At 43.3% G+C, this 25,653-nt stretch overlaps 2 protein-coding genes across 2 annotated transcripts; both read left to right on the top strand.

Annotated features, from left to right (window-relative positions):
- The first annotated feature begins 583 nt into the window (after window positions 1–583).
- On the top strand, window positions 584–13,334 carry LOC124643923 (luciferin 4-monooxygenase-like). The gene is made up of 9 exons (XM_047183049.1): window positions 584–687; window positions 4,696–4,862; window positions 8,325–8,532; window positions 8,910–9,067; window positions 9,618–9,787; window positions 10,700–10,850; window positions 11,468–11,613; window positions 12,081–12,213; window positions 13,254–13,334. Exons 2-9 carry the CDS (start codon window positions 4,746–4,748, stop codon window positions 13,332–13,334), a joined length of 1,164 nt encoding a protein of 387 aa, XP_047039005.1. The 5' UTR covers window positions 584–687; window positions 4,696–4,745.
- Window positions 13,335–13,568: 234 nt separating this feature from the next.
- On the top strand, window positions 13,569–19,391 carry LOC124643922. The gene has a single exon (XM_047183048.1). It carries the CDS (start codon window positions 13,569–13,571, stop codon window positions 19,389–19,391), a length of 5,823 nt encoding a protein of 1,940 aa, XP_047039004.1.
- Window positions 19,392–25,653: the final 6,262 nt, after the last annotated feature.

The following is a 25,653-nucleotide window of genomic DNA, read 5'->3' as shown; positions in this document are numbered from 1 at the left end:
GACTTAAAAAGATGTTCTATGGCAATCGGTGCAGCTACAGTTCAACGTGCCATCCGAAACACAGTCATTGGTGTCCAAAATATACTTATAAAGTACATACAAACTTTGAAAAGTTGCATTGGTACTTGCCTGGGTCGAACCCACACACTCATACATGCGATATTGGTTGTTTACCCACTAGGCCACCACGACGGAATCTCCCTTTCAAATATTGTTCGAACAAATATACACTCCGATTAAAGTTATCTGTATGTATATATATTGATAATACTTATACAAACCTTCCGCCCGCGGCTTCGCCCGCGTCAAGTTCGGTTATATCGCGTTTCCAAGAGAACTCTTCAAAAGTCCGGGATAAAAACTATCCTATGTTCTTTCTCAAGGTCAACTCTATCTCTGTACCAAATTTTATTAAAATCAGTTCAGTGGTTTAGACGTGAAAGCGACAGACAGAGAGACAGAGACAGAGATAGACAGACAGAGTTACTTTCGCATTTATAATATTAGTAGGAATTATTGAACACATTCAAGATATATTTATGTAGGTACCTAATACCTTAATAATCTTTAAGTGTGCATCGAAAATTTTCCCAGTCCAGACGTGCTGAGGTGTTCTAAAAATATCCTGTGTGTCATTTGTTTTTAATATTTGTGAGAACATTGAACTTGAAGAGGACAAAGAATAAGGTAAGTATTTTTTGTTTATTTTTATTATTTTTTTACGTCTGGTCATCATCATCTGCCGAGCCTTTTCCCATCTATGTTGAGGTCGGCTTCCAGTCTAATAAGATGCAGCTGAGTACCAATGTGCCACAAGGAGCGACTGCCTATCTGACCTCCTCGGTTTTGGTTGCCCATATCTCAGTAGTCTATTAACTGATTTAAACAATTCCTTTTTTTTAAGGGTACCTACTTGCCAAATGGTCCCATAGTTATCAAGTCTAAGATCTAATAATGGAAACCCTAAGAATTAGAGGGCAACTTTCGAGCGTTTTAGGCATGCATGCATAGGGTCATTCTCTGGCATCCTTCTCTGTGTGAGAAGAAGCCTGTGCCCAGCTGTGGGTCAACATAATTCAAATGATCCAGTTGCCGGGTAATTCTATACCACGTGGTAAGACTGGATGTCAGACTTTCTGGCTTCTGATTACCCGAAACAATTACATTAATTACTTTATTTACATACTAGCTTCTGCCAGCGACTTCGTCCGCGATAGAGTCGGACTTTGTGCAAAGAGAAGAAGAACTAATAAACACCAGCCTATCCAATTATCTAAATCTATGCGTACCTACTACCGATTATATATTATTTTTTTTTAATTGAATACGTAATAATGTTAACGTTTTTAAGTAAGCGTGAGTGAGAGTATTATAAACGTAATAGTAGACAAATATAAATCAGAAAGCTCCGAACTGCTAAGCTATCGACAGTTAAACGTTTTATTCTGAGCCAACCATAAAAGATAGACATATCGCTGTCCCCACCGAATAATATCGTAACCAAAAACTTAAAATTTTACAGGAAAAATAAAAAACCGTTTTTTGGTTATAACTTCTTAACAGGTTTACATAGCAACATCGTTGGTATATCAAAAAATGAAATTTTTTTTCTTAAATATTTATTTGCCATATGAATAAATATTGGATTTGTTCTCATTAAGTTATAGCTAAAAATGTATATTACCAGAAATGGAACACAATTTTGAACCATAATGCACAATACGATTTTATTCATGTAAATTGTTGACAATGACCTACACAGCAATAGTCCATTGCGATTGTCTTGACTGTAAAGTAGCGATGTTCATTATAATGGTAACTTATTATTGCCATAGTATTCACTGCTCAAAACAATCTATTATGGTAACAGTAAATTGAGTTACGTTAATATTCCATAGCAAAAAGAACACGTGTCGCTATTGTAAAAATCTATTGCACCCGCGACGGAAGCTTAAAAAATGGAGTAACTTCTCCCGTTTTCCCAACATTTCCCTTCACTGCTCTGCTCCTACTGATCGTAGCGTGATGAAAAGTATGCTATAACCTGCCCAGGAGTATGAAGAATAATTGTACCTAGTTTCATTAAAATCCGTCAAGTAGTTTTTGTTTCCATAATGAACATACAGACAGACAGGCAAAAATTTTACTGATTGCATTTTTGGCATCAGTATCGATCACTAATCACTCCCTGATAGTTATTTTGGGAATACATTGAATGTACAGAATTGACCTCTCTACAGATTTATTATAAGCATAGATTAATTATATTTCGTTATCAGTTTGGTCGGATTCAGCGACCTCATCTAAGTTTTGCGGTTCTGGGTTCCCACAGCTTACAAGAGATTTGTAAAAATCAGCAAATGTTTGGATATAGCTTATAACTTATAACTCGAAGTTGTTGACTCATATATCTACCTAGGACAAGTAGTCCAATCAGGCAGGTCCAACTTCGAGAAAGAGGTCAACCGCCGAATCCAACTGGGCTGGGCAGCGTTCGGGAAACTACACTACAAACTACTAAACAATATCTTTTCGTCCGACATACCTCAGCGCCTCAAGATGTGCCTGAAGAAGTGATGACTTATGGCACCGCACCGAAACGTGGTCTCTCACTATCAGCCTCATCTCAAAGCTCAAAGTTGCTCAACGAGCTATGGAGAGGGCTATGCTCGGCGTTTCTCTACGTGATCGAATCCGAAACGAGGAGATCCGTAGACGAACCAAAGTCACCGATACAGCCCACCGGATTAGCAAGTTGAAGTGGCAATGGGCAGGCCATATTGCTCGCAGAGCAGATGGCCGATGGGGCCGAAAAGTGCTGGAGTGGAGACCACGGACTAGCAAGCGCAGCGTAGGACGTCCACCAACAAAGTGGACAGACGACCTTATAAAGTTCGCCGGAAGACGCTGGATGCAGGTTGCCTCCAACAGGTATCTGTGGAGATCTAAAGGGGAGGCCTATGCTCAGCATTGGACGTCCTATGGCTGAGATGATGATGATGATGATTTTTACGCTCAAGGTGTGCTCTATAGTTTTCTTCTAAATCATTTTTTTGTATCATCAGCTTGTTCATATAAGGAACTTTTATTGTTTGATTGTATTAGTGTAGTATTGATTGTTTGTTTGTAACTTTGTACAAACATATAAACATTTGTAAATGTGAATACCATGTAGCATTTTAACCTTTTTTTTAATCTTATATTCTTCGTCTATTGTGATTCTACATGATCTTCGCATGTTATTATAGTATGTATCAATACATACATACTGTAATACCTATTATTTTTAAAAGAGTAACCATGGAGTTTCTTGCCCGTTCTTCTCCATAGGAAGCTACTTTTGGAATCGGCAACTAGAATCAACTTTATTTATATTTTTTGACGTTCATAAGTGCTTGTGAAGGCCTAAATGAAATAAATGATTTGACTTTGACTTTGAACAAATTGGGCATAAATCCTTTTTAGGTTTAAAAAAAGAAAAGTTGAACTCTGTATTGAAAATTGTTTCATACTGCCGCTTTGTACCTAAGTTTTCTGCTGAATAGTTTTGGTTTTTAAACCAGTTTTACGCGAATAATATGGTAATATACTTTACCGAAATCAGTTTTATTTTTTCTACTTGAATAAGTTTGTAATTACGGTTTACTGGGAAAATTAAGTTTTTGAAGAGTCAGTATTAATCCATTGTGATGATATTCGTCACGTTAAAAACAATGTATGTAGAGTAGAATACTATTGGTAAATTCATTACAAAATGTCTAACTCAAAAAGTAATAGCACGAATCACGTGAAAAAAATTCACAAGGTGTAGTCGCACCTCTAGAGCAATAATTCCCCATAAAAGCACTTCTATCGTAATAATCGATTACGATATTATTCGGTGGGGACAGCGATATACTGTCATGGTATATTTTTTACATAATTTTAAGGAGAACATTTCCGTCATACATTGTTTCTGTGTAGCTTTAACCATTACACACGCGACGGAAGCATAAAAAATGGAGTAACTTCTCTCGTTTTCCCGACATTTACCTTCACTGCTCTGCTCCTATTGATCGAAGCGTGATGAAAAGTATAACCTGCCCAGGAGTATGAAGAATCATTGTACCAAGTTTCGTTGAAATCCGTCAAGTAGTTTTTGTTTCCGTAACGAACATACAGACAGACAGACAGACAGACAGACAAAAATTTTACTGATTGCATTTTTGGCATCAGTATCGATCACTAATCACCCCCTGATAGTTATTTTGGAAATATATTCAATGTACAGGATTGACCTCTCTACAGATTTATTATAAGTATAGATTAAGAATAAAAAATATTAAAAACATAGTTCAACATGTACTATACAAATAGCTAAGCATAATAGCAATAGGAATAGTTGGATTAACTCATTGTCCGACTTTTGACAAAAAAATAAAACCGACTCCCAAAAACACTGAAAAGCAAAAAAAAAACTATTCTTAGGTACATCATAATTATGGGACCACCTAGGAGGTATACCCTATCAAACAAAAAAAGAATTTTGCAAATCGGTCCAGGCGTCTTCGAGTAATCGGTTAACATACACAGAAAAAAAAAGATCCCGACGGATTGAGAACCTCCTCCCTTTTGGGAAGTCGGTTAAAAATCCTTCTATTTAGTTAACCACGAAACACAGCTTTCCAAAGCTAATAACAATGTATTTTTTTGCAGATTTTTGACAATAGACAGCTCGGAAGAAAGTTTATATCTACAAAACAAAAATGCTTAAAAACAAGCTTTACCAATATGGCGACGACACTGGAAGAATTCCCGCACACATTCACTTTGGTAAAGAAGTTTTTGATGCTATGGTCAAAAACAAACGTATTACAGCTTTGGTAAGTACTAATATTATAAACCTGATCCCTCTTATTATAAAAACTGCCGCAAGTAGTGGTTTAAACCAGACTGAAGTCGTCTTGGTTTGTTACGGTACTTACGATAGTCTTTACATCCTTATTACAAAACGTAGACTAAGAGAAGACGGTTTAGTACTTCGATTTGTCTGTGGTTCAAATAATATCCACAGATTATAATCAACAAATATTTAAATCATTCGTTCAATCGTTCCGAATTCTATGCGCCGTTCCTTTTTACATTATTTTGTTAAATCTATTTTGATGAAAAATAAATAACTATGACAATAAAAAAATATCTCTGCAGTTGAAAATATTACTTTTTATTATTTAAAGGTAATTTTATATTTCTAGTATCTTTTAACGATATATATGATCCAATTATTCTCTTTTAAACAACTATTGAGTTTGCGCGTCTAACGGAACGTCAGCGCGCGTATCCGAGTTATGTTTTGTTTTTAGGTTAGAAATAACTTGGATTATTTTCATCCCGATTTAAATGATTAAATAAGACGTTGTGCATCTAATTAGAGCCTCTTCAAAATGAAGTGCACAATAACTTACACACAGAATATCGTGTGCATTAAATTACCAAAAGAAAATGAAACAACAAAAAAGTAAAAAATTATATTTTATTCCGATGTCTATTTATACAGTCAAACGCACTGATACATGTTGGACACTGTTCTTCATCACACAATCTTGTTCCCTTTCTCACCTTGGCATTTTTGTACATTTTAGCAAGCTTCCAGCCTTTTACAAACATTGCATATTATTGGCAGAGATACGGCGTGAAAAACGCCAAAATAGTCTTGAATCTGTAAATAAACAGTAGACTGTATGATAATCTGATATATTTTCGAAGTTTCATCAAAATCCGTGCGGTAGTTTATGCGTGGAACACAAAGAAACATCCATAATAAAAACTTCGACTCGCATACAATTAATTAGGATTTTTTGGCAACCTACTTGCACTGTAAAGGTTACTTACTTTATGGCGAGCCCAGTTGAGCAGCATAGGATCATCCTGGATCATCATGGATTATCATCATGCATTCAATTGACTATTATTTCGAAAAACTTAAATCGATATTTATATCGAAAATTGTCGTCAGGTAATTTGAAGAGATTTTCTCGATGACGCACTCTGTTGGGTCCCCGGACACTCTCAATAGTATTCTAACACATCCAAGTATTCCAAATCACACATATTTATATCCACTTTCGTTTTTTTTCATCACAAAACAAATAACCTCAAAAGTAAATAATGTCGGAATTTGACATTTGTCGACTAAGTACTGCAGTTAAACTAGGGGGCTCGATGGTTTATCTTTTGTACTACAGATAGTAATAGGACTTGCGATAAACTGCGTTTTGTAATAACGTTTTTTCAAGGTCGTACTTAAAGGTGGATTAAAGGTAGTACAAAAGCCGATACTTATTTGATACCGCGTTTTATAATAAGAGGGGAAGAGTTTGCTTATTTGTTTTAACCCTTGAATTTTAGGGCCTACTAGACAGATATATAAGAACCTAAAAATATTTTAGTGTTAGATAGCTAGAAAAAGGCAACTTTTTATCCGGATGCGCGGAGTAGTACCTACGGGACGAAGGTAAACTAATATTCCAACATCCGTACCCTCTATGTAAACATATATTTAGGCCGTAAAGGCTCTGAAACTTGTGAACTGATTTGATAAATTCTTTCACTGTTGGGGCGCTACACTCTTCCCGAGTAACATAGGCTATATTTTATCCCCGTACGGGCAGTAGTTCTTACGGGACGCGTGTGAAATCGTTGGCAGAAGCTAGTAATTATAATCCCCCTGCCCTTATTCCAATTTTATTTGGGGTCAGCGCAGCATGTTTTCTTCTTCCATACTCTTCTATCTGCCGTCATCTCACAAGTATCATTTTGGCAGAAGCAAGAATTATCACTACATAGAATTTTTTTTTTTTTTTTTCTGTCCCTATATCCCCTTGTCCTTATGTACGCTTGAATCTTCAAAACTTCGCAACCGATTTTCATGTGGTCTTTTTTAATAGATAGAGTAATTAAAGAGGGAGGTTCATATGTATGATAACGTACCTACATTAAATAGTGGGGAAATACTGTTATACAAGACGTGGTGGGCTAGTGGGTAAAGAACCAACCTCTCGAGTACGAGGGTGTGCAACTTTTCTAAGGGTGCGTCCACATCTGGCGAATGCGCCGCGAATGCGCAGCACGCGAGCCGATCGCGAGCTGTCCGCGAGCTGCGCGCGTGCAGTCACTGCAATAGTTCGGTGCGCCTCTTTAGCGCAACTCACGCAAGGCTCGTATAGAGCGCGCGAGCGGCGCGCGATCTGCGCGCAATCAGTTCTCGCCCTTACAGTTCCGTATATTGGCTCAGTACTATCGAAGATGGCAGACGTCGCGCGCCGCCTGCGCGCTGATCGCGTGCGGCGCTTAGGTCGCGCGCGAACTGCGCGTGGGCGGCGCAGAAGCGGCGCACGAACAAAAATGCACGCGCGCAGCTCGCGGGCAGGTCGCAAACGGCTCGCGAGCTGCACATTCGCGGCACATTCGCCAGATGTGGACGCACCCTAAGATTGTACGCACTTTCTAAGTATATCTTGGACACCAATGGTTAATAAAAAAGTGAGGGAAAACATCTTGAGGAAACCTGGACTATAAAGTCTGAAATCACCAACCCGCATTAAGCAAGCGTGGTGATGCTCAATCCTTCTCCGTGTGAGAGGAGGCCGCAGCCCAGCAGTGGGACGATTAACTGTTATCCCGTGCGGTCGCTAGTTATGAAATAAATGATTGACGTTTGGGTTCATTGTCCGATAACATTATCTCCGTCATTTATCGACCTTGAAATGTTATAACAGAGTGCAATTCTTGCGATAAAGTGCATTAATGCAATAATCTTACCGTCTGCCTTCTTATCTTAATTCCACAGCGTAAAAATGCAGTCTACGGGAATGTTACTAAGAGTACGCGCACATTATAAACTTTAGTCGGCCAATAGTTTGTTTGGGCTCCTAAATAAGTATGAAGAAGAATAATAAATGGTAGGAAGGTTGTGCGCACTCTAAAAACTCCTTGTAAAACACTGGTATTCTGCATCCGGTTCATTAGACCGGAAGCCGACCCTAACATAGTTGGGACGATGAGTAGGATGATGATGATGACGATGATGATGATCAAATTCAAATTCATTTATTCATAAGAATACAAGCTCACAGTTTACACCAAAACGCTTATATCTATACTAAGCTTACAGACTAAAATGCAATAATAAAAAAATACAAGTAACAAAACATTACAAATTATTATTTAAAAGGTATATACTATAATACATAGGTATTCAGAATCAAAAAATACGTCTGAATGATGATAACGATGATGATGATACTGACGATGATGATAATGACGATGATGATGATTTTTTTCAGATAAACGCAGACACGGGTGACCAAATATCTTACGAAGAGGTAGCTCAAATGACAGCTGATATCGCTCTCTCCCTCACTCGTATAGGAGTTAGAAAAGGAGAGGTAGTGTGCATTTGCAGTGAGAAGATATTCGAATATTTACCTACTATTATTGGTATAATGTGCGCGGGAGCAACTTTCTCTCCTACCGATCCAACTTATGGTTGTTGTAAGTATAATGAATTTATATCAAAGTAGTATGATTAGAAAGGTGATAAGTATGTGTGTTTATTGACAACTTTTCTGTTTGTTTGTACTTTTCTAAGTAGGTATATCTGAGACACCAACGGGTAGTCAGAAGCCAGTAAGTCTGAAGCCCATCTTACTAAGGGGTATCGGGTTGCCCGGGTAACATGGTTGAGGAGTTCAGATAGGCAGTCGCTCCTTGTAAAGCACTGGTACTCAGCTAAATCTGGTTAGACTGGAAGCCGACCTCAACATAATTGGGACCTTTTCCCAATTATGTTGAGGTCGGCTCGAGAGATGATGACTTTTCTTTATAATCCGATGTCTATTAAAAACTAAACCTAAATTCTTTATTCACAGTTCCTCTCTTACATAGACTCAAAATAGTTCGACCTCGAATCATGTTTTGCTCCCGAAACGCCTTCAAAACTCATAAAGCAGTTTTTGAAGAAGTTGGCAGTATAGAATATTATATTCTTTATGGGGATGAAGAGGAACCTGGTACTTTGCTGTTTAAGGTAAGTTAGATGCGGCAGCTAGTTTTAATGGTAGGTCTACACGATACCAACTTTACTCAGACTTTCATAGAATTTTGTCGGCGCAACAAATTGGTACATACAAAAGTCTGAGCCAATGATAAGTCTGCACAAACATGTTGTCATCATAATTCCATTTAGACTTTAGATTTCTGTTCAAACTAAGATCGTAAGTATTTGTACAAACTTAAAGTCTGTATGGCACGATAAACTGTAGGCCCCGACTGTCATTGAACATCTATGGCAGTCGTTGCAGGAAGTCAAAGACCAGTAAGTCTGATTACCAATTTTACCCAGGAGTATTGGATTGCCTGGGTAATTAGGTTAGGTAGCCAGTAAGTCTGACAAATAGTCTTAACTTGGGGTATTGTATTGCCCGGGTAACTACATAGTTTGAGGAGGTCAGATAGGTAGTCGCTCCTTGTAAAACACTGGTACTCAGCTGCATCCGGTAAGACTGGAAGCCGACCCCAACATAGTTGGGAAAAGGCTAGGCAGATGATGGTCTTTTAAATTGTGTTTTTCTTTCCAGGACTTCTTGACCGAGACCTGTAAGCTAGAAGACTTTCAACCAGTTCCCGTCAATGGGTGGGAAGACGTGGCTTTCATAGTATACTCGTCGGGCACTACGGGTCTTCCGAAGGGTGTTCCTGTGACCCATTTGGCATACTGTCTGAACGCTCAGAATATAGTTCCGGATGAGTAAGTGTAGCTTGTAATTCAATTTAATGAATCAGATGCTTAACTGTATGTCAGACAATTATTTACATATTTACAATACATATAAAAAACTATCCTAGTAAAACAAAAAAAAAACTATAACTAAAACGCGTCAAAAATTCATCCCCATCGCTGTCAACTGGGAGCGTACCCAAGAGGTTGGCAGCATTGCCTCGTTGGATGGCCATGATATCCTTTGTCCGAGGTAATAGCCAGCCTTTTGGTCACGAGAAGCGTCAACCAGCCGCCTAGAGAGATCTTTGAATAGGTTGTGGGCATTCGGACTCCACGACCCGAGGGTTTCAACCCCAAATTTAAGTTTTCATTAAGTCATAAAGTTTCCTAAAAAATAAACTTATTATACGCGAAAATTAGTGTGAAATCATTATAATGAACTCCCCTTTGTGTTAAGTATTTCACAAAAAATTATTCTATAGTTTTTGCATAAGGGAGTGATGGATGAGGGTGTATCTAAGTAACAGCCGTACGGATCGATGGAGCAAAAGTGGGCACTGAGCAATAGTGGGTCAGGAAGGCACGTTAAACTGTAGGTCTCGGCTGTCATTTGAACATCTTTTAGGCAGTCGTTACGGGTAGTCAGAAGCCAGAAAGTCTGATACTCAGTCTTATCGAGGTGTATCGCCGCAGCGGGTTGGCCTTGCAAGCAGGGTAGAGAAATATACCGATAGACAGTCGCTCTATGTTGCACACTGGTACTCGGCTGCATCCAGTGAGACTGGAAGCCGACCCCAACATATTTGGGAAACAGCTAGTCAAAAAATTTCAAGTTCTATCTTTCTATTCAACAAATCTTCATAGTTGTATTGACTTAGTGCTCAGCAGTTGGACGATAAAAAGCCTGATGATGATGATCAACAAATTCTTCAATTTCAGCTACACAGGCATCGGCATCTACAGTTCCCGAGAGTTCTACTACACATACGGGCTGATGTACGCACTGGCGTGTTTGCGAGTGGCAGCCACTATTGTGTACAATACTTCTGGTGGAGAGAAGGCTATGCTGGAGGCTGTTCAGAAGTATAAGGTATGTTTTTACCTTTCTGTATGTTTCTACCAGCTGATAGCAATTCTAATAGGTGTGGGTGGAGGTTTGGATGTTTGTTCCTCTTTCATGCAAAAACTACTGAATGAATTTTGATTATACTTGGCAGTCATATAGTTTTATGCATATCAAGATAACATTATATGTACAGGCTACTTTTTATACGGGTGGGGGAAATAGTTCCCTCAGGAAGCGGGTGAAACCGCTGGCATCCTCGTACCAACCGCTGGTATCCAACCTACTCGTAAAGTATATAAACGAAATTGCAAAAATATCTACCATCGATCCAAAATATATGTCCCAAAAATCCAGATTCTGGTGCTTTTTCGAAGTTTTCCTAACGTTTCCTCTCAACCGGGGTCTAAGTAGAGGTCAGTTTAAAGTCTAACCAAATATACCAGTGTTTTACACAGAGTAACTGCCTATCTAACCTCCTCGACCCAGTTACTCTTGAAAATATTAGTTATCAGACTTTGTGCTTTCTCTTAAAATTATGTCAAATACTTGAGCAACTAGCTGATCTCCTTTTATGAGGACAGCCACTGTGGCCTTGGACGCCTTAATTATTTTTTATTAAAATTCTGTCTTATTTCTTTCAGTTAAAAATCCTGCAACTAGCGCCGATGATAATCACAGAATTAATTAAGTCGGCCATATTGGATGATTACGATCTCTCCTCAGTGGAGTACGTGATCTCTTCCAGTACTTATATTAGGGAGGAAGCAGTTAATGATATTAAGAACAGGTAATTTACAATACATTAAAAATTCTGGTACCAGAAATATCTATTTATACATGAAAATGTCGGCCATACATACTACATAATAATTATGTTCCTGTACGAATAACATAAAAAGGAAACATTTTTGTGTTCGTTGTTTGTATACTAGTCTCTGAAACTACTCACTACAATGGTGTTACCGGGGTAATATGGGCTATATTTTATATGGATTCAGAAAGAAATTCACCGTGGACAAGGGTGAAATCGGGGGGAAACAGTTTTTAACTATAAAATTCCAAAAATAGAAACATATGTTATAAGGGAAAAAATCTCAAAAAATATCTATTATATTCTTGTATTCAGTTTTTGTTATAGCAGCTAAAAATACATTATCTGTGAAAATTTCAACTGTCTAACTATCATGTTTCATTCCTAGTAATGTGGTCTCGGGGAAGGAATCCTCAAATCAAGTTATTCTATTTTTTCTCCAGAATACCAAGTCTGAAATCAGTGCTCCAGCTATACGGAATGTCTGAAGGTGGCAGCATTTGTAACGAGCTGCTCTGCCACAAGGGTTCCAAGCCTGGCAGCTCTGGAGTACCTGGCTATGGGTTTGTCATCAAGGTAACTTCATCAGTCCATTTGAGTAGATATGTTCGCGACAGACGCATCCGTGCGCCGCGAGTGCAAAATCATAATGCCTGAGTGTTCGTGTATGCGCGTTACTATTTATACTCTAACAATTTTGTGATGAGGGTAATGAGCAAAAAGTGCCGTAAGCCGCGCCAAGGTATGTTTTTCACGTGCACCCTCCTTCTAAATTGTTATAGAATTGTGTTCAGATTTTGATAGTGATTTAATTTGTAAATTATAGCGTTTTTTGATACCAAATTGTAATAGTTTTGTAGCGGTAACCTTAACCTACATAATTTTGTATAATAAACCTAATAGTTCTGCCGTTTAAGGCCTGATTTACCTATGTAAACATTTCTCGATAGTAAAAATCCTAGACTTTCATTAGTGAAATAGTGTTTAACTGAAAGCCTAGGTCTCATTGTATACAAAATAACTTAATTTATAGAAATATTGTTAATAGTTTAAGTTATAGAGCAATAAATAATGTCTGTGTTTTGACTTTCATTTCACATGCAAATTAACAATACTAGGGCTTAGGTCACATTGTTAGGATTACTATCGCCAGATAGCCCATGAAATGCCCTAACACACACTGCCTTTCGTATCGAGATACCCCCCATAGTTTGTTTTTTATCTCGAGATAATCTTCACATAAGGGCCGATTTCACATAGTTTTTTATAGTTATTCGGTTATAGTATTTCAGCCCTGAAGGTATGCAGGGTGTGTATAGTATAGTTCAGTAGCGCACTTCATGGGGCGTCTGACGCTAGGTGTCCTGTAATGATATCATGTACCAATTGTTTGTAATACTGCTGTTAAATTGAAAGGTCAATAAAACTGAGGTTGGTCGGAGGGACGAGAAATCGAGGTGCTCGTCACGGTAAAGTTTCGAGCTCATTCGGTGCGCAAGCGCCGCCGTACAAGTCGTAGTCATCGGTATAGATTTTTGATAGTGTAACAAGTAAATAGTGAAAAGTAAATAGTGTAATTGTAGTATGGTAAGTGCGTCGAAGCTCGTCCCTTCAAGACTCCTGAAAAATATATGAAGACTTATTATTTCACCGGCATCCCTGAACCTATAGTAGCAGAGAGTCTAAAACCCGTCTAAACGTATTCTTGTTTCTGAAATTCCTGTTTCTCGCCACATCGTAAATACAGTCCACTCGCCCAGACGTCCAAGAACCAGCGACCGACGGGGCGTCATCGTCTCGAAGCCACCCCATAGTACCTGCTTCTGAGCTACGTCCGTCCCGCACATCTGTTTGGTCCTTGCGACCTGGATCGCCTGGGAAGCGAGCCAGGAACTTCAGCTGAAGATACTGAAGAGTTGTAAACAGCAAGTATGCCTGTGACAAGATCGCAAGGAAGAGCCGCTCAAGCCTGGATCATCGACGCCAGACCGGGCCGCCGCACACCCCCCATCGTGCACGACCAGCCGCCGTTCTCTCCAACCACCACCGAGGGGAGTGAGCAGCCCCCCCCTCCCCCGAGGGGGGGTGAAGACCTACCCTGCCCCGCAGCTGAGAGGGGAAGTGAGGCGCCGCCCTGCCCCCCTGCCCCGCAGGGGGGTGAAGACCGACCGCGCCCCCCTACCCCGCGAGGGGGTGAAAAGCGACCAGCGCCGTCGTCGTTGATGCAGACTGAAGCGTCGTCATCACTGAGGCCGCCTGGAACCAGTGCTGAAGAATATAGTTCAGGAGGAACACTGAAGGCTTGCGACAAGACATACAACCGAGCTGTACCGTTGACTACCCGGGGTGACGCCCGTACCGAACTTAAGGCACCGTCGCACAGATCGACGGCATCAAATAGAAAAATTAGAAATGCGCGTGAAGACTTATTGAAGATTAAGTTGGAGCTAGCGCAAATAGCACTTCAGAGGGCCGAGGAAGAATCGGACGACGATTATATGGACGATAGAAATTCCAATGAAGAGTACATCCGTTCCTGGTTGGAGGAAGCTCCGGAACCAGACCCGCAGGACGCCGCCGCTGAGGGAGGACATAGACCACCAGATACCCTGGACCTGCCCGAGCCCCCCCCCTCCGCGGTTATAGTGAATCCGGTCCTGCGTGGAATAAGTACTGCTCCTGGAAGAGACGCCGCCGCCGAGGGAGGACATAGACTGCCGGGTACCCTGGACAAACCAGAGCCCCCCCCCTCGAAGACCATCGATACTGAAGCCCTTTCATCAATGAAGAAACCAGTTGAAGATACCGCAGGGGGTGAAGGGCTCCGTCCGTTTATCACGGAACTCACCTCCGCCATCGCATCGCTAGCCGGCAATAGAAGCGAAGAGAAACCGGTGTACCACAACCCTGCTGCATCGAAAGTCATCATGACGCTGCCGAACTTTAGTGGATTGCATACAGAATGGCTATCGTTCCGCGCCATCTATGAGACAACGCGACCATATTTCAACGATGTGGAAAATACGGCGAGGCTGAGAAGAAGCCTGCGAGGAAGAGCGCTTGATACAGTTAGTTCCGAGCTTATCGGCAACGCCAGGCCGGATGACATCATGAAGGAGTTGGAGCTTCAGTTTGGCCGCCCCGACTCAATAGCGCAAGCGGAGACAGACAGACTGCGCGGGCTGCCACGCTGCGGAGAAGCACCGAAGGACATCTGCACTTTCGCCAGCCGTGTACGAAGTGGCATCGTCACACTGCGAGCGCTGAAAAAGGAACACTACCTCATGAACGCCGAGCTTATGCGCATCCTCACAGAGAAGCTGCCGAACTCGCTACGTGTACAGTGGTACAAGACATATACTGAGAAGTACCAGTCAACGCCGGACTTGGGTCTCTTCAGCGACTTCATCACCGAACAAGCTCGCTACTGCAGCGCGTTTGCACCGCCTGAAAACATCAGTGAAGCTACTGGACTTAGACGCGTGACGCAGAGAACACACACCACTATAGACAAGAAGCCCGCATCGAAGTGCCGCATCTGCGAGATGGATGGACACCGATCGCTAGACTGCCACAAGTTCGTGAAGGCTTCTGCGGACAAGAAGTGGGAACTTGCCAAGCAGCACAACCTGTGCTTCCGCTGCCTGCGCCATCGTCAGCACGGACACAGATGTCAGAAGAAGAGATGTGGAATCGAGGGCTGCACAGCATCACACCATCATCTGCTTCACTACAAGAAGAAGGCGAGCACTACTGAAGTCGCACAAGAAGCGCAAGAAATAGTCGCAAGTTCACGCAACCACACAAATCAAGCGTTCCTGAAAATCGTTCCGGTGCAACTGTCCGGACCGGCGGGAGAAGTGCGCACCTACGCACTGCTGGATGACGGCTCAACCGTGTCACTGATTGACGAAGAGCTAGCAGACATGATCGGTGCAGAGGGACCAGTCGAGCCGATGAAGATAGGCGCCATCAGCGACGTGACTATCGACACGCCCACGTCGAAGAGAGTTGACCTCACGCTATCGACCTGCCATAGGAAGAAGATACCCTTCAGGGCGCGCACCATACCACGCCTGCACCTGTCGCCGCAGTCAATCAGCAAGGATGACATCGCTGACTGCAAACACCTGTTTGACCTGGCAGATCAGCTGACGTACAACGCAGGGACGCCGAAGATTATCATCGGGCAAGACAACTGGCATCTGCTCCTAGCAACAGACATCAGAAGAGGGCCCCAGCATCAGCCGATAGCATCGTTAACTCCCTTGGGCTGGGTGCTGCACGGTGCCCGCACTAGGATTCTGGGACAGCAGGTGCACTACGTCAATCAGCTGAACAGCGCCGAGGAAAGCATAGACAAGCAGCTTCGTGAATACTTCGCACTCGAGTCACTCATCATCAACCCGTGCCGACCAGCTTCTGACCCGGAGAAGAGAGCGGAAGATATATTACAACGCAGTATAGTACAATTGGAAGATGGACGTCTTCAGACTGCGTTGCTATGGAGGAGTGACGAGATACAGATGCCGGACAGCTACGCGACTGCGATGAATAGACTCGTATCAATAGAGAAAAAACTCGACAAGAATCCTGCTCTGAAGACTAGATATATGGCGCAGATGGATTCACTAATAGAAAAGGGCTACGCAGAGAAAGCGCCCCTTGAACGTACACCGGGAAGAACGTGGTACCTGCCGCACTTCGACGTCTTCAACCCTATGAAACCGGAGAAGCTTCGTATAGTTCACGACGCAGCAGCGAAGACAAGAGGGATGTCACTGAACGACTACCTGCTCACGGGTCCGGACTTGCTGCAGTCGCTGCCCGGCGTGATGATGCGATTCCGACGTCACCGCGTCGCCGTCTCCGGAGATATCACTGAAATGTTTATGCAGGTGAAAGTAAAGCCAGAAGACAGAGACGCTCTCCGATATCTGTGGCGAGGAGAGCGGCGGGAGGGGGCGCCGGAAGAGTACCGAATGACGTCAATAATATTCGGCGCAGCAAGTTCACCGTGTACAGCAATATTCGCTAAGAACTGGAATGCTAAACGCCATGCGAACGAACATCCAGAAGCAGTAGAAGCAATAGTCAAGAATCATTACATGGACGATTACATGGATAGCTTCAGAAGTACAGAAGAGGCGACGCGCACAATCAAGATAGTACAAGAAATACATAGTAAAGCGCGCTTCGACCTAACGAAATGGGTATCCAACAGCGAAGAAGTGCTGCGTGAATTGGTACCGGGCCAAGAAACAACACAGATTGTTAATCTTGGAAATATAGAAAACACAGAGAAAGTACTCGGCGTGATATGGAAGCCACACACAGACGAGCTGAGCTTCAACTTAAAACTCGCGCGCCTACCTACTGGCCTGCTCGACAAGGAAACGCCCACCAAGAGAGAGGCGCTCAAGATAGTTATGTCGCTGTACGACCCGCTGGGCCTCGCCTCACCTATAACAATCAGGGCGAAACAAATACTGCAAGAAGCCTGGAGGCGGGGAGTCGACTGGGATCAACCTCTCGATGAAGAACTATCAAGCCAGTGGAGGGCGTGGATAAGTCATCTCGAACAGCTGAAGAACGTAAACATACCGCGCTGTTATCCTGGGTACAGCGAGGCTACAGAAATACAAGTACACGTGTTCACCGACGCCAGTGAGAAGGCCTACGCTACAGCGGTGTACTGGAGGTCAACGACCCGTGACAACAACGTGCACGTCAGCCTCGTCATGGCGAAGGCGAAGGTGGCGCCGCTGAAGCTGCTGTCAATACCGCGCCTCGAGCTGCAAGCCGCGGTGATGGGTACGCGCGTCGCAGCCGCAGTGATATATGAACACAACGTCAAGCCCGCCTCCGTGACCTACTGGAGTGACAGCAGAACCGTTCTGACATGGATAAGGAAAGGAGCCAGATCGTACAAGCCATTCGTCGCACATCGATTGGCCGCCATAGAGGAAAATAGCAGAGTCGAAGAGTGGCGCTGGGTGCCTACAAAAAGCAACATAGCCGACGCCGCCACCCGCGACGTCCCGACGCACTTTCACACCGACCACGAGTGGTACTGCGGCCCTAAGTTCCTCTACGGCGACCCATCGACATGGCCGACCGAGTCACCAGCTGACAGTCAACCGACAGGCGAGGAAAAAACAGTCACGCTCATACAAGCGGGCGCAGCAGACCTCATAGACGTCGTTCCCGACCCCGCTCGATTTTCAAGGTGGGAGCGATTGCTGCGCGCCACAGCCAGAGTACTACAGTTTATATCGTTATGTAGAAAACAACATACAGAAAAAACGTTCTACAAGCGAACAAGGAAAAACAAAGAAAACGATCCTGATTGGTCGAGAGCGGTGCGAGCGCCCCGCGCGCCCGCCGAAGCTGCGCGCGCCCAAATATACACACGCAAGTTTATTGTATTGGACGCGACGTATATTCAAAGAGCAGAGAAGCTGTTAGTTCGTGTGGTGCAACAAGAAGCCTTTAAACAAGAAATAGCCAGTCTCGAGAGCAACAAAACAGTCGCAAGTAGTAGCCGGCTGTACCCGCTGCGCATAGAACTAAACGACGGAGTTATAGTACTGCGAAGCCGCATAGCTGCTGTAGACAAAGTCGCTAAAAGCGTGAAGAGTCCACCGGTGTTAGACGGCGATCACCGCATTACACAGCTATATATAGATTGGACACACCGTAGCCTACAACACAGCGGCACCGAGCTCGTCGTGAATGAGGTCAGACAGCACTACTGGATTGTGCGCCTGCGCCCGACAGTCAAGCAAGTCATCGCGCGCTGCCTGCACTGCCGCATACGTCGCGCGCGCGCGCCGACGCCGGCAACCGGCGACCACCCGAAGACACGCCTAGCTCATCACCGCAGGCCGTTCACATACACCGGGCTTGATTATTTCGGCCCGCTGTCAGTCACCGTCGGTCGTCAGCATCACAAGCGATACGTGGCGCTGTTCACGTGTCTCACAGCGAGGGCAGTTCACCTCGAGATCGCGCACAGCCTCAGCGCGGACTCAGCTGTGTTGGCGCTGCGCAGGTTCGCAGCGCGACGCGGCTGTCCCACCGAAATCTACTCCGACAACGGCACCAACATGCACGGTGCTGACCGTGAGCTGCGTGAGGCCTGCCAGGAGGAGGCCAGCCGACGCGGCATCGCCTGGCGCTTCATCACGCCTTCCGCGCCTTTCATGGGAGGCGCCTGGGAGCGCTTAGTGCGGTGCGTTAAGACCGCGCTAGGCGCCACGCTGCACGAGCGCCACCCACGCGAGGAGGTCCTCGCGACGCTGCTCTGCGAGGTCGAGTACGTCGTCAACAGCCGGCCGCTCACCCACGTATCTGTGAGCGGCGACGACGACGAGTCCATCACACCGAACCATTTCCTGCTGGGCGGCTCGGCACGCCTGCCGAGCCCCGGCACGTTCGACGAGCGAGACATCGACAGCAAGAAGCACTGGCGGCGCGCCCAGATACTCGCCGACATGTTCTGGCGCCGCTGGGTGCGCGAGTACCTGCCCGAGCTCCAATACCGGCGGGAGCCGCACGCCCGCGGCCCCGCGCTGCAGCTGGGCGACCCCGTCCTCATCGCCGACGGCAACCTGCCTCGCAACACCTGGCCGCGAGGCCGGGTCGTGGCCGTCTACCCGGGCGCTGATGGTGAAGTTCGGACCGCTGACGTGCGCACCGCAGGTGGCATACTAAAGCGTCCGACGAAGAAACTCGTGCCGCTGCCTAAGTAACCGGGCAGTGCGGCATCACCGGCGTCGCGGCGCCCTGGCGCTATCACTGCGCCGTCGCTCACCGGAGATGCGGCATCGCTGCGAGCCAGAGCTACGAGTCATCGCTGCGGGTCATCGCTACGGGTCAACGCTTCGAGTCCCTACATCGTGTCATCGTGTCATCATTCATCGTTTAATAGACTAAATAGTGATAGTGAAAGTGAAAGTGATAGTGCCTACGCTCTGCCGCACGGCGGGAGAGATGTTCGCGACAGACGCATCCGTGCGCCGCGAGTGCAAAATCATAATGCCTGAGTGTTCGTGTATGCGCGTTACTATTTATACTCTAACAATTTTGTGATGAGGGTAATGAGCAAAAAGTGCCGTAAGCCGCGCCAAGGTATGTTTTTCACGTGCACCCTCCTTCTAAATTGTTATAGAATTGTGTTCAGATTTTGATAGTGATTTAATTTGTAAATTATAGCGTTTTTTGATACCAAATTGTAATAGTTTTGTAGCGGTAACCTTAACCTACATAATTTTGTATAATAAACCTAATAGTTCTGCCGTTTAAGGCCTGATTTACCTATGTAAACATTTCTCGATAGTAAAAATCCTAGACTTTCATTAGTGAAATAGTGTTTAACTGAAAGCCTAGGTCTCATTGTATACAAAATAACTTAATTTATAGAAATATTGTTAATAGTTTAAGTTATAGAGCAATAAATAATGTCTGTGTTTTGACTTTCATTTCACATGCAAATTAACAATACTAGGGCTTAGGTCACATTGTTAGGATTACTATCGCCAGATAGCCCATGAAATGCCCTAACACACACTGCCTTTCGTATCGAGATACCCCCCATAGTTTGTTTTTTATCTCGAGATAATCTTCACATAAGGGCCGATTTCACATAGTTTTTTATAGTTATTCGGTTATAGTATTTCAGCCCTGAAGGTATGCAGGGTGTGTATAGTATAGTTCAGTAGCGCACTTCATGGGGCGTCTGACGCTAGGTGTCCTGTAATGATATCATGTACCAATTGTTTGTAATACTGCTGTTAAATTGAAAGGTCAATAAAACTGAGGTTGGTCGGAGGGACGAGAAATCGAGGTGCTCGTCACGGTAAAGTTTCGAGCTCATTCGGTGCGCAAGCGCCGCCGTACAAGTCGTAGTCATCGGTATAGATTTTTGATAGTGTAACAAGTAAATAGTGAAAAGTAAATAGTGTAATTGTAGTATGGTAAGTGCGTCGAAGCTCGTCCCTTCAAGACTCCTGAAAAATATATGAAGACTTATTATTTCACCGGCATCCCTGAACCTATAGTAGCAGAGAGTCTAAAACCCGTCTAAACGTATTCTTGTTTCTGAAATTCCTGTTTCTCGCCACATCGTAAATACAGTCCACTCGCCCAGACGTCCAAGAACCAGCGACCGACGGGGCGTCATCGTCTCGAAGCCACCCCATAGTACCTGCTTCTGAGCTACGTCCGTCCCGCACAAGATACTTAGACTAAAAATAGATAGTTTTTTTTTAAATCGATTTCAAATCAAACATAGTTTAAAAACTAAAAAACACGCTAGTCATGTATTGTCATCAGATGATCAGAGCGTGTGCAAAATTTCATCCTAATCGTAGACCGGGAAGTGCGTCACATTAAGACTCCAAGATTTTCTTACAGATACATACTATACATTACAAGTGAAGCTAATATAAGCGTGTTAAAAAATGTGGTTTGCTGGTTGTGTGTATGTTTGTGAGTGTTTATCTCTCGCTTGGCTGAACCGATCTGATGCGGATTAGGAATGTATCAGATTAGGAGAAGGTTTTAGGTGTACAATTGAAGTCGGTGAACACAAATAAACTTATGTTCAAATAAATTAAATTAAGACCACATTAACTAAGTTAAAATGGCATTTCATAAGAGTTATGTTTTGGTTTTGTTTCCAGGTGGTAGATTTGGAGACTAGAGAACCATTAGGACCAAACCAACGAGGCGAGATCTGTATCAAAGGACCCAGTCTTATGAAAGGTATGTATATTGTATATCTATCTACTCACACACTAGTAAAGTCCTGTGGTTAAGTCATCGATATAAAAAAAACTTTCAAGACTGACTTTCAACACGTTAATGTCGGTCGTGCTTGTGATCTCTCTCCGATGGTGTCGGATTGTTATCCCATCGTTATGAGAGTGAAGGAATAGTGAGTGCACTTGCGTCTGCGAAAAGTGTCACCTATCCACCTAGCTTTTTCTCAATTAAGTTGGGACCGGCTTCCCGTCTAAAGGAATGCAGCTGAGTACCAGTGTTTTAAATGGAGCGACTGTTTACCTGACCTCCTCAACCCAGTTACTTCGGCAGCCCGCTATCCCTCCCTCGTCAAGACTGGTTGTCAGACTTTCCGGCTTCTGACTTTACGGATAAAGACCAGTTTAACGTGCCTTCGGAATACGGTGGAACTTGTCATGACAAGATGGTCACACCAAACGTTGCCTCTTATGATCGATCGATCCGTGCGGCTGTTAGATACTTAGCCACGAGGTCTGAAATCTTAATACTTTTCCAGCATATCTTAACAATGTGAACCCTGAATGCAAGGATGAAGATGGTTTTCTGAAGAGTGGAGATGTTGGCTACTATGATGAAGATGGGTACTTCTATGTCGTTAACAGGATTAAAGAGCTCATCAAGTACAATGATATATCTGTAAGTAATTCTATCCGTCATCGTCGTCATTATCATCATCATCATCATCGTCGTCATCACCATCATCATTATGCATGATCGTGATAGAGATGCAACGGATCTCTGTTTTCGTTTCCGCAAGTGCGGAAGTTCCGCTAGATTTTAAACATCCGTGTCTGTTTCTGTTTCCGCTACTTTTATATCGGAGATGTAAACGGAAGTTTAATCTCCATCATCATCACCATCTCCATCGTCGTCATCATCACCATCAGCATGGTCATTATCATCATCGTTATGTTTAGTGATGCAACGGATCTCTTTCGTTTTCATCGTCATCATCGTTTAAAAATAAATAAAAATAACTTCTCAACAAATGTACATCAATGAAAAATAATCTTATCTGTATACAGCTTAAAAAAACTGATAAAGAGCAACAAAAAATTGGTCCTCGTCGAGAAAGAAATTGATCTTTTGTCAACACTCCTGTCTTCTAAATCTTCAGATACCACCAGCAGAATTCGAGGCCCTACTTCTTCAGCACCCATCAGTCCGAGAGGCTGGCGTGGTGGGTAAACCACATCCCAAGCATGGAGAGCTACCAGTAGCGTTTGTGGTGCTGCAGCCAGGATGCAAGGCTTCTGAAGATGAACTGGTTCAGCATGTTGAAAGTCGGGTGAGTGGAAGAATCACTACAATACACCTAGCGTGAATTTTAAAACTGTTAAAGTTTGTACCTTTTTCACAGATATAGATGAGATAGATATAGATTTGTTAGTAGAAGTAGGGAGCTCAATTTAAATCACACTCGATTGATATAGTGTGGTCAATGACGAATGAAGCCAAAACTCTATTGCATAGAAGTGAATGATTTTTTCATGTGTGAGGAAAATGTGCTACTAGTCTCATTCTCAAAATCGGTATTTATGTTTCTTGAGTTTGGGCCTCTACAGGTTGCTAGTGTTCGTATTTTGGACTCATACCACATGATGGATCTGTCACTCACTGCCAATCTAAAAAACTGTATATATTGGGGTCCTAAGTATATGTTTTTGTTACAATTTATTTTAAAGTATATGGTGAACTGTCAAGTGGTCGATACAAGTCATACCGATATTGGTTTAATATAAAATCTGTAGGTACTATCTGTTATTTTATATTTCGTCTGCACATTTAAATAACTTCAGAGTAGGATTGAGCGGTCAAGGCGGATTGATGATTTCAGGCTTTAAACTCCTGGTTTCCTCTACATATTTATTTTCCTTCTTCAATGAGTCATTGGTGTTCGAGATAGTCAGAAAGTACATTTACAAATAACTTGCCTGACCAAGAATTTAACCCAAACACTTATACTTGAGAGGCTTTCCTTTAACCACTTTAACAATAATTTCCTCATTTCCCAGGTAACCTTCAGAATGCGTCTAGCTGGTGGCGTGCGATTCATTGACCGACTGCCCAGAGGTGCCGGCGACAAGTTGGACAGAAGAGACTTGGTACAGCGTCTGACAGACGAGGATAAACCTAACGGAAATATGGATAAACCTAATGGAACTGTTCTCAATGGAGTCAGAGAAAGGATGTAAGATTTTGAGCGGTTGTGAAAAGTTGTTCTTAAGGGATGGGTGGAACGTGGGAGATGCTGAACAGATAGGTAATAATAAAAGGATAGCTATGAGAATATTAGAATTATTACACACTAGCTTCCGCCCGCGGCTTCGCCCGCATAGAGTTTGGTTATATCGCGTTTCCAAGACAATTCTTCAAAGGTCCGGGATAAAAACTATCCTTCGTTTTTTCTCAAGGTCAACTCTATCTCTGTGCCAAATTTTATTAAAATCAGTTCAGTGGTTTAGACGTGAAAGCGTAACAGACAGACAGAGTTACTTTCGCATTTATAATATTAGTAGGGACAAGTATGTTTTAAGGATTATACTTTAACTATACTTCTATACTAATATGTAAGCGATATACAAGGAACAATAATTTTTTTAAGGATTTCTGTATTAATTATTTGTAAGTATTGTGGTACGAAACTCAATAAAAATCTTATTCTTATGGAGTTATTTTTGTCCAATCCTAACTTCAGTCATGTTCACTAAAGCCTAAGTTAACTAATTATATTATTATCAGCAAATTCACCCATCACGAAACTGCGAACGCCAAAAGACATGGTTCCAAAGCTCACAAAACTTACCCCTCGTTTAAAAATACAACCCAGACGGAATTATTGATCCGTCTGATGTCCGTTAGCTTCGAACTTAGAGCATATTATTAGGGTGCGTCCACATCTGGCGAATGCGCCACGAATGCGCAGCACGCGAGCCGATCGCGAGCTGTCCGCGAGCTGCGCGCGTGCATTTTTGTTCGTGCGCCGCTTCTGCGCCGCCCGCGCGCAGTTCGCGCGCGACCTAAGCGCCGCACGCGAGCGGCGCGCAGGTGGCGCGCGACGTCTGACATCTTCGATAGTACTGAGCCAGTATACGGAACTGTAAGGGCGAGAACTGAGTGCGCGCAGATCGCGCGCCGCTCGCGCGCTCTATACGAGCCTTGCGTGAGTTGCGCTAAAGAGGCGCACCGAACTATTGCAGTGACTGCACGCGCGCAGCTCGCGGACAGCTCGCGATCGGCTCGCGTGCTGCGCATTCGCGGCGCATTCGCCAGATGTGGACGCACCCTTATAGCAAAACAGAACTTTCTGCCATGAGCACAAACCATCGTGCAAAAACAACGAAAGAACACTGACATTAATCATCTGCCTAGCCTTTTTAACCGACTTCCCAAAAAGGAGGAGGTTCTCAATTCGTCGGGATCTTTTTTTTTTATTTTATTTTTTATGTATGTTCACCGATTACTCGGAGACGCCTGGACCGATTTGCAAAATTTTTTTTTTGTTTGATACGGTTTATCTCCCAGGTGGTCCCATAGTCACCAGGTCAGGATCTGATGATGGAAACCCTGAGAAATCGAGGGCAACTTTCAAAAATTGTAGGCATACGTAGAGTAAAAACTTGACACTAAGGGGTATGTCTGATAACACTATGCAATGGTGAAGGTTTGGAGCTGACCTGATGATGAAGACCAGAGAAGGTCGAGGGAATTTGAACAATGAATGTGTAAACTACCTCGTGTTTGGGCTTATTTTGTTCGTATTGACGAGGCCATTGCAACAGTAAAGGTTTGAAGCTAACCTGATGATGGAGACGAGCGAAGGTCGAGGGAACTCGACAATTGAATATGTAAACTACCTCGTGTTTGGGCTTATATTGTTCGTATTGATGAGAACTTTCCACTTATGTGGATAGTGGCAACTGTGCTTGTCACTGAAAAGCTAAAAATATAAAAAAATAAAAATTGGTTTTCAGTGTTTTCGGGAGTCGGTTTTATTTTTTTGTATTTTTTTTCATCGGCCTAGAAGTCGGTGGCGAAATAAACTTAGTTAAATCCATTAGACACTGACTTCTAGGCCGATGCACCTAAGAAGTTTTTTTTTGCTTTACAGTGTTTTTGGGAGTCGGTTTTTTTTTTTTGTAAAAAGTTTTTCTCAACTATGTTGGGGTCGGCTTCCAGTCTAACCGGATGCAGCTGAGTACCAGTGTG

Source organism: Helicoverpa zea, chromosome 29, assembly GCF_022581195.2.
Source record: "Helicoverpa zea isolate HzStark_Cry1AcR chromosome 29, ilHelZeax1.1, whole genome shotgun sequence".
In the NCBI taxonomy this organism is placed as follows: Eukaryota; Metazoa; Arthropoda; class Insecta; order Lepidoptera; family Noctuidae; genus Helicoverpa; species Helicoverpa zea.
Note: the sequence above shows the minus strand (reverse complement) of the source record. Positions and strands in the feature narration are given on the sequence as shown.

What these genes read in the sequence shown, in the direction of transcription:
- LOC124643923 (XM_047183049.1), top strand. Translation starts at nt 4,746, where the DNA reads ATGCTTAAAAACAAGCTTTACCAATATGGCGACGACACTGGAAGAATT. An exon ending in CTGGTACTTTGCTGTTTAAG is followed by an intron (nt 9,068 to 9,617) that starts GTAAGTTAGATG and finishes TTTTCTTTCCAG; the next exon opens with GACTTCTTGACCGAGACCTG. An exon ending in GTTAATGATATTAAGAACAG is followed by an intron (nt 11,614 to 12,080) that starts GTAATTTACAAT and finishes TTTTTTCTCCAG; the next exon opens with AATACCAAGTCTGAAATCAG.
- LOC124643922 (XM_047183048.1), top strand. Translation starts at nt 13,569, where the DNA reads ATGCCTGTGACAAGATCGCAAGGAAGAGCCGCTCAAGCCTGGATCATC.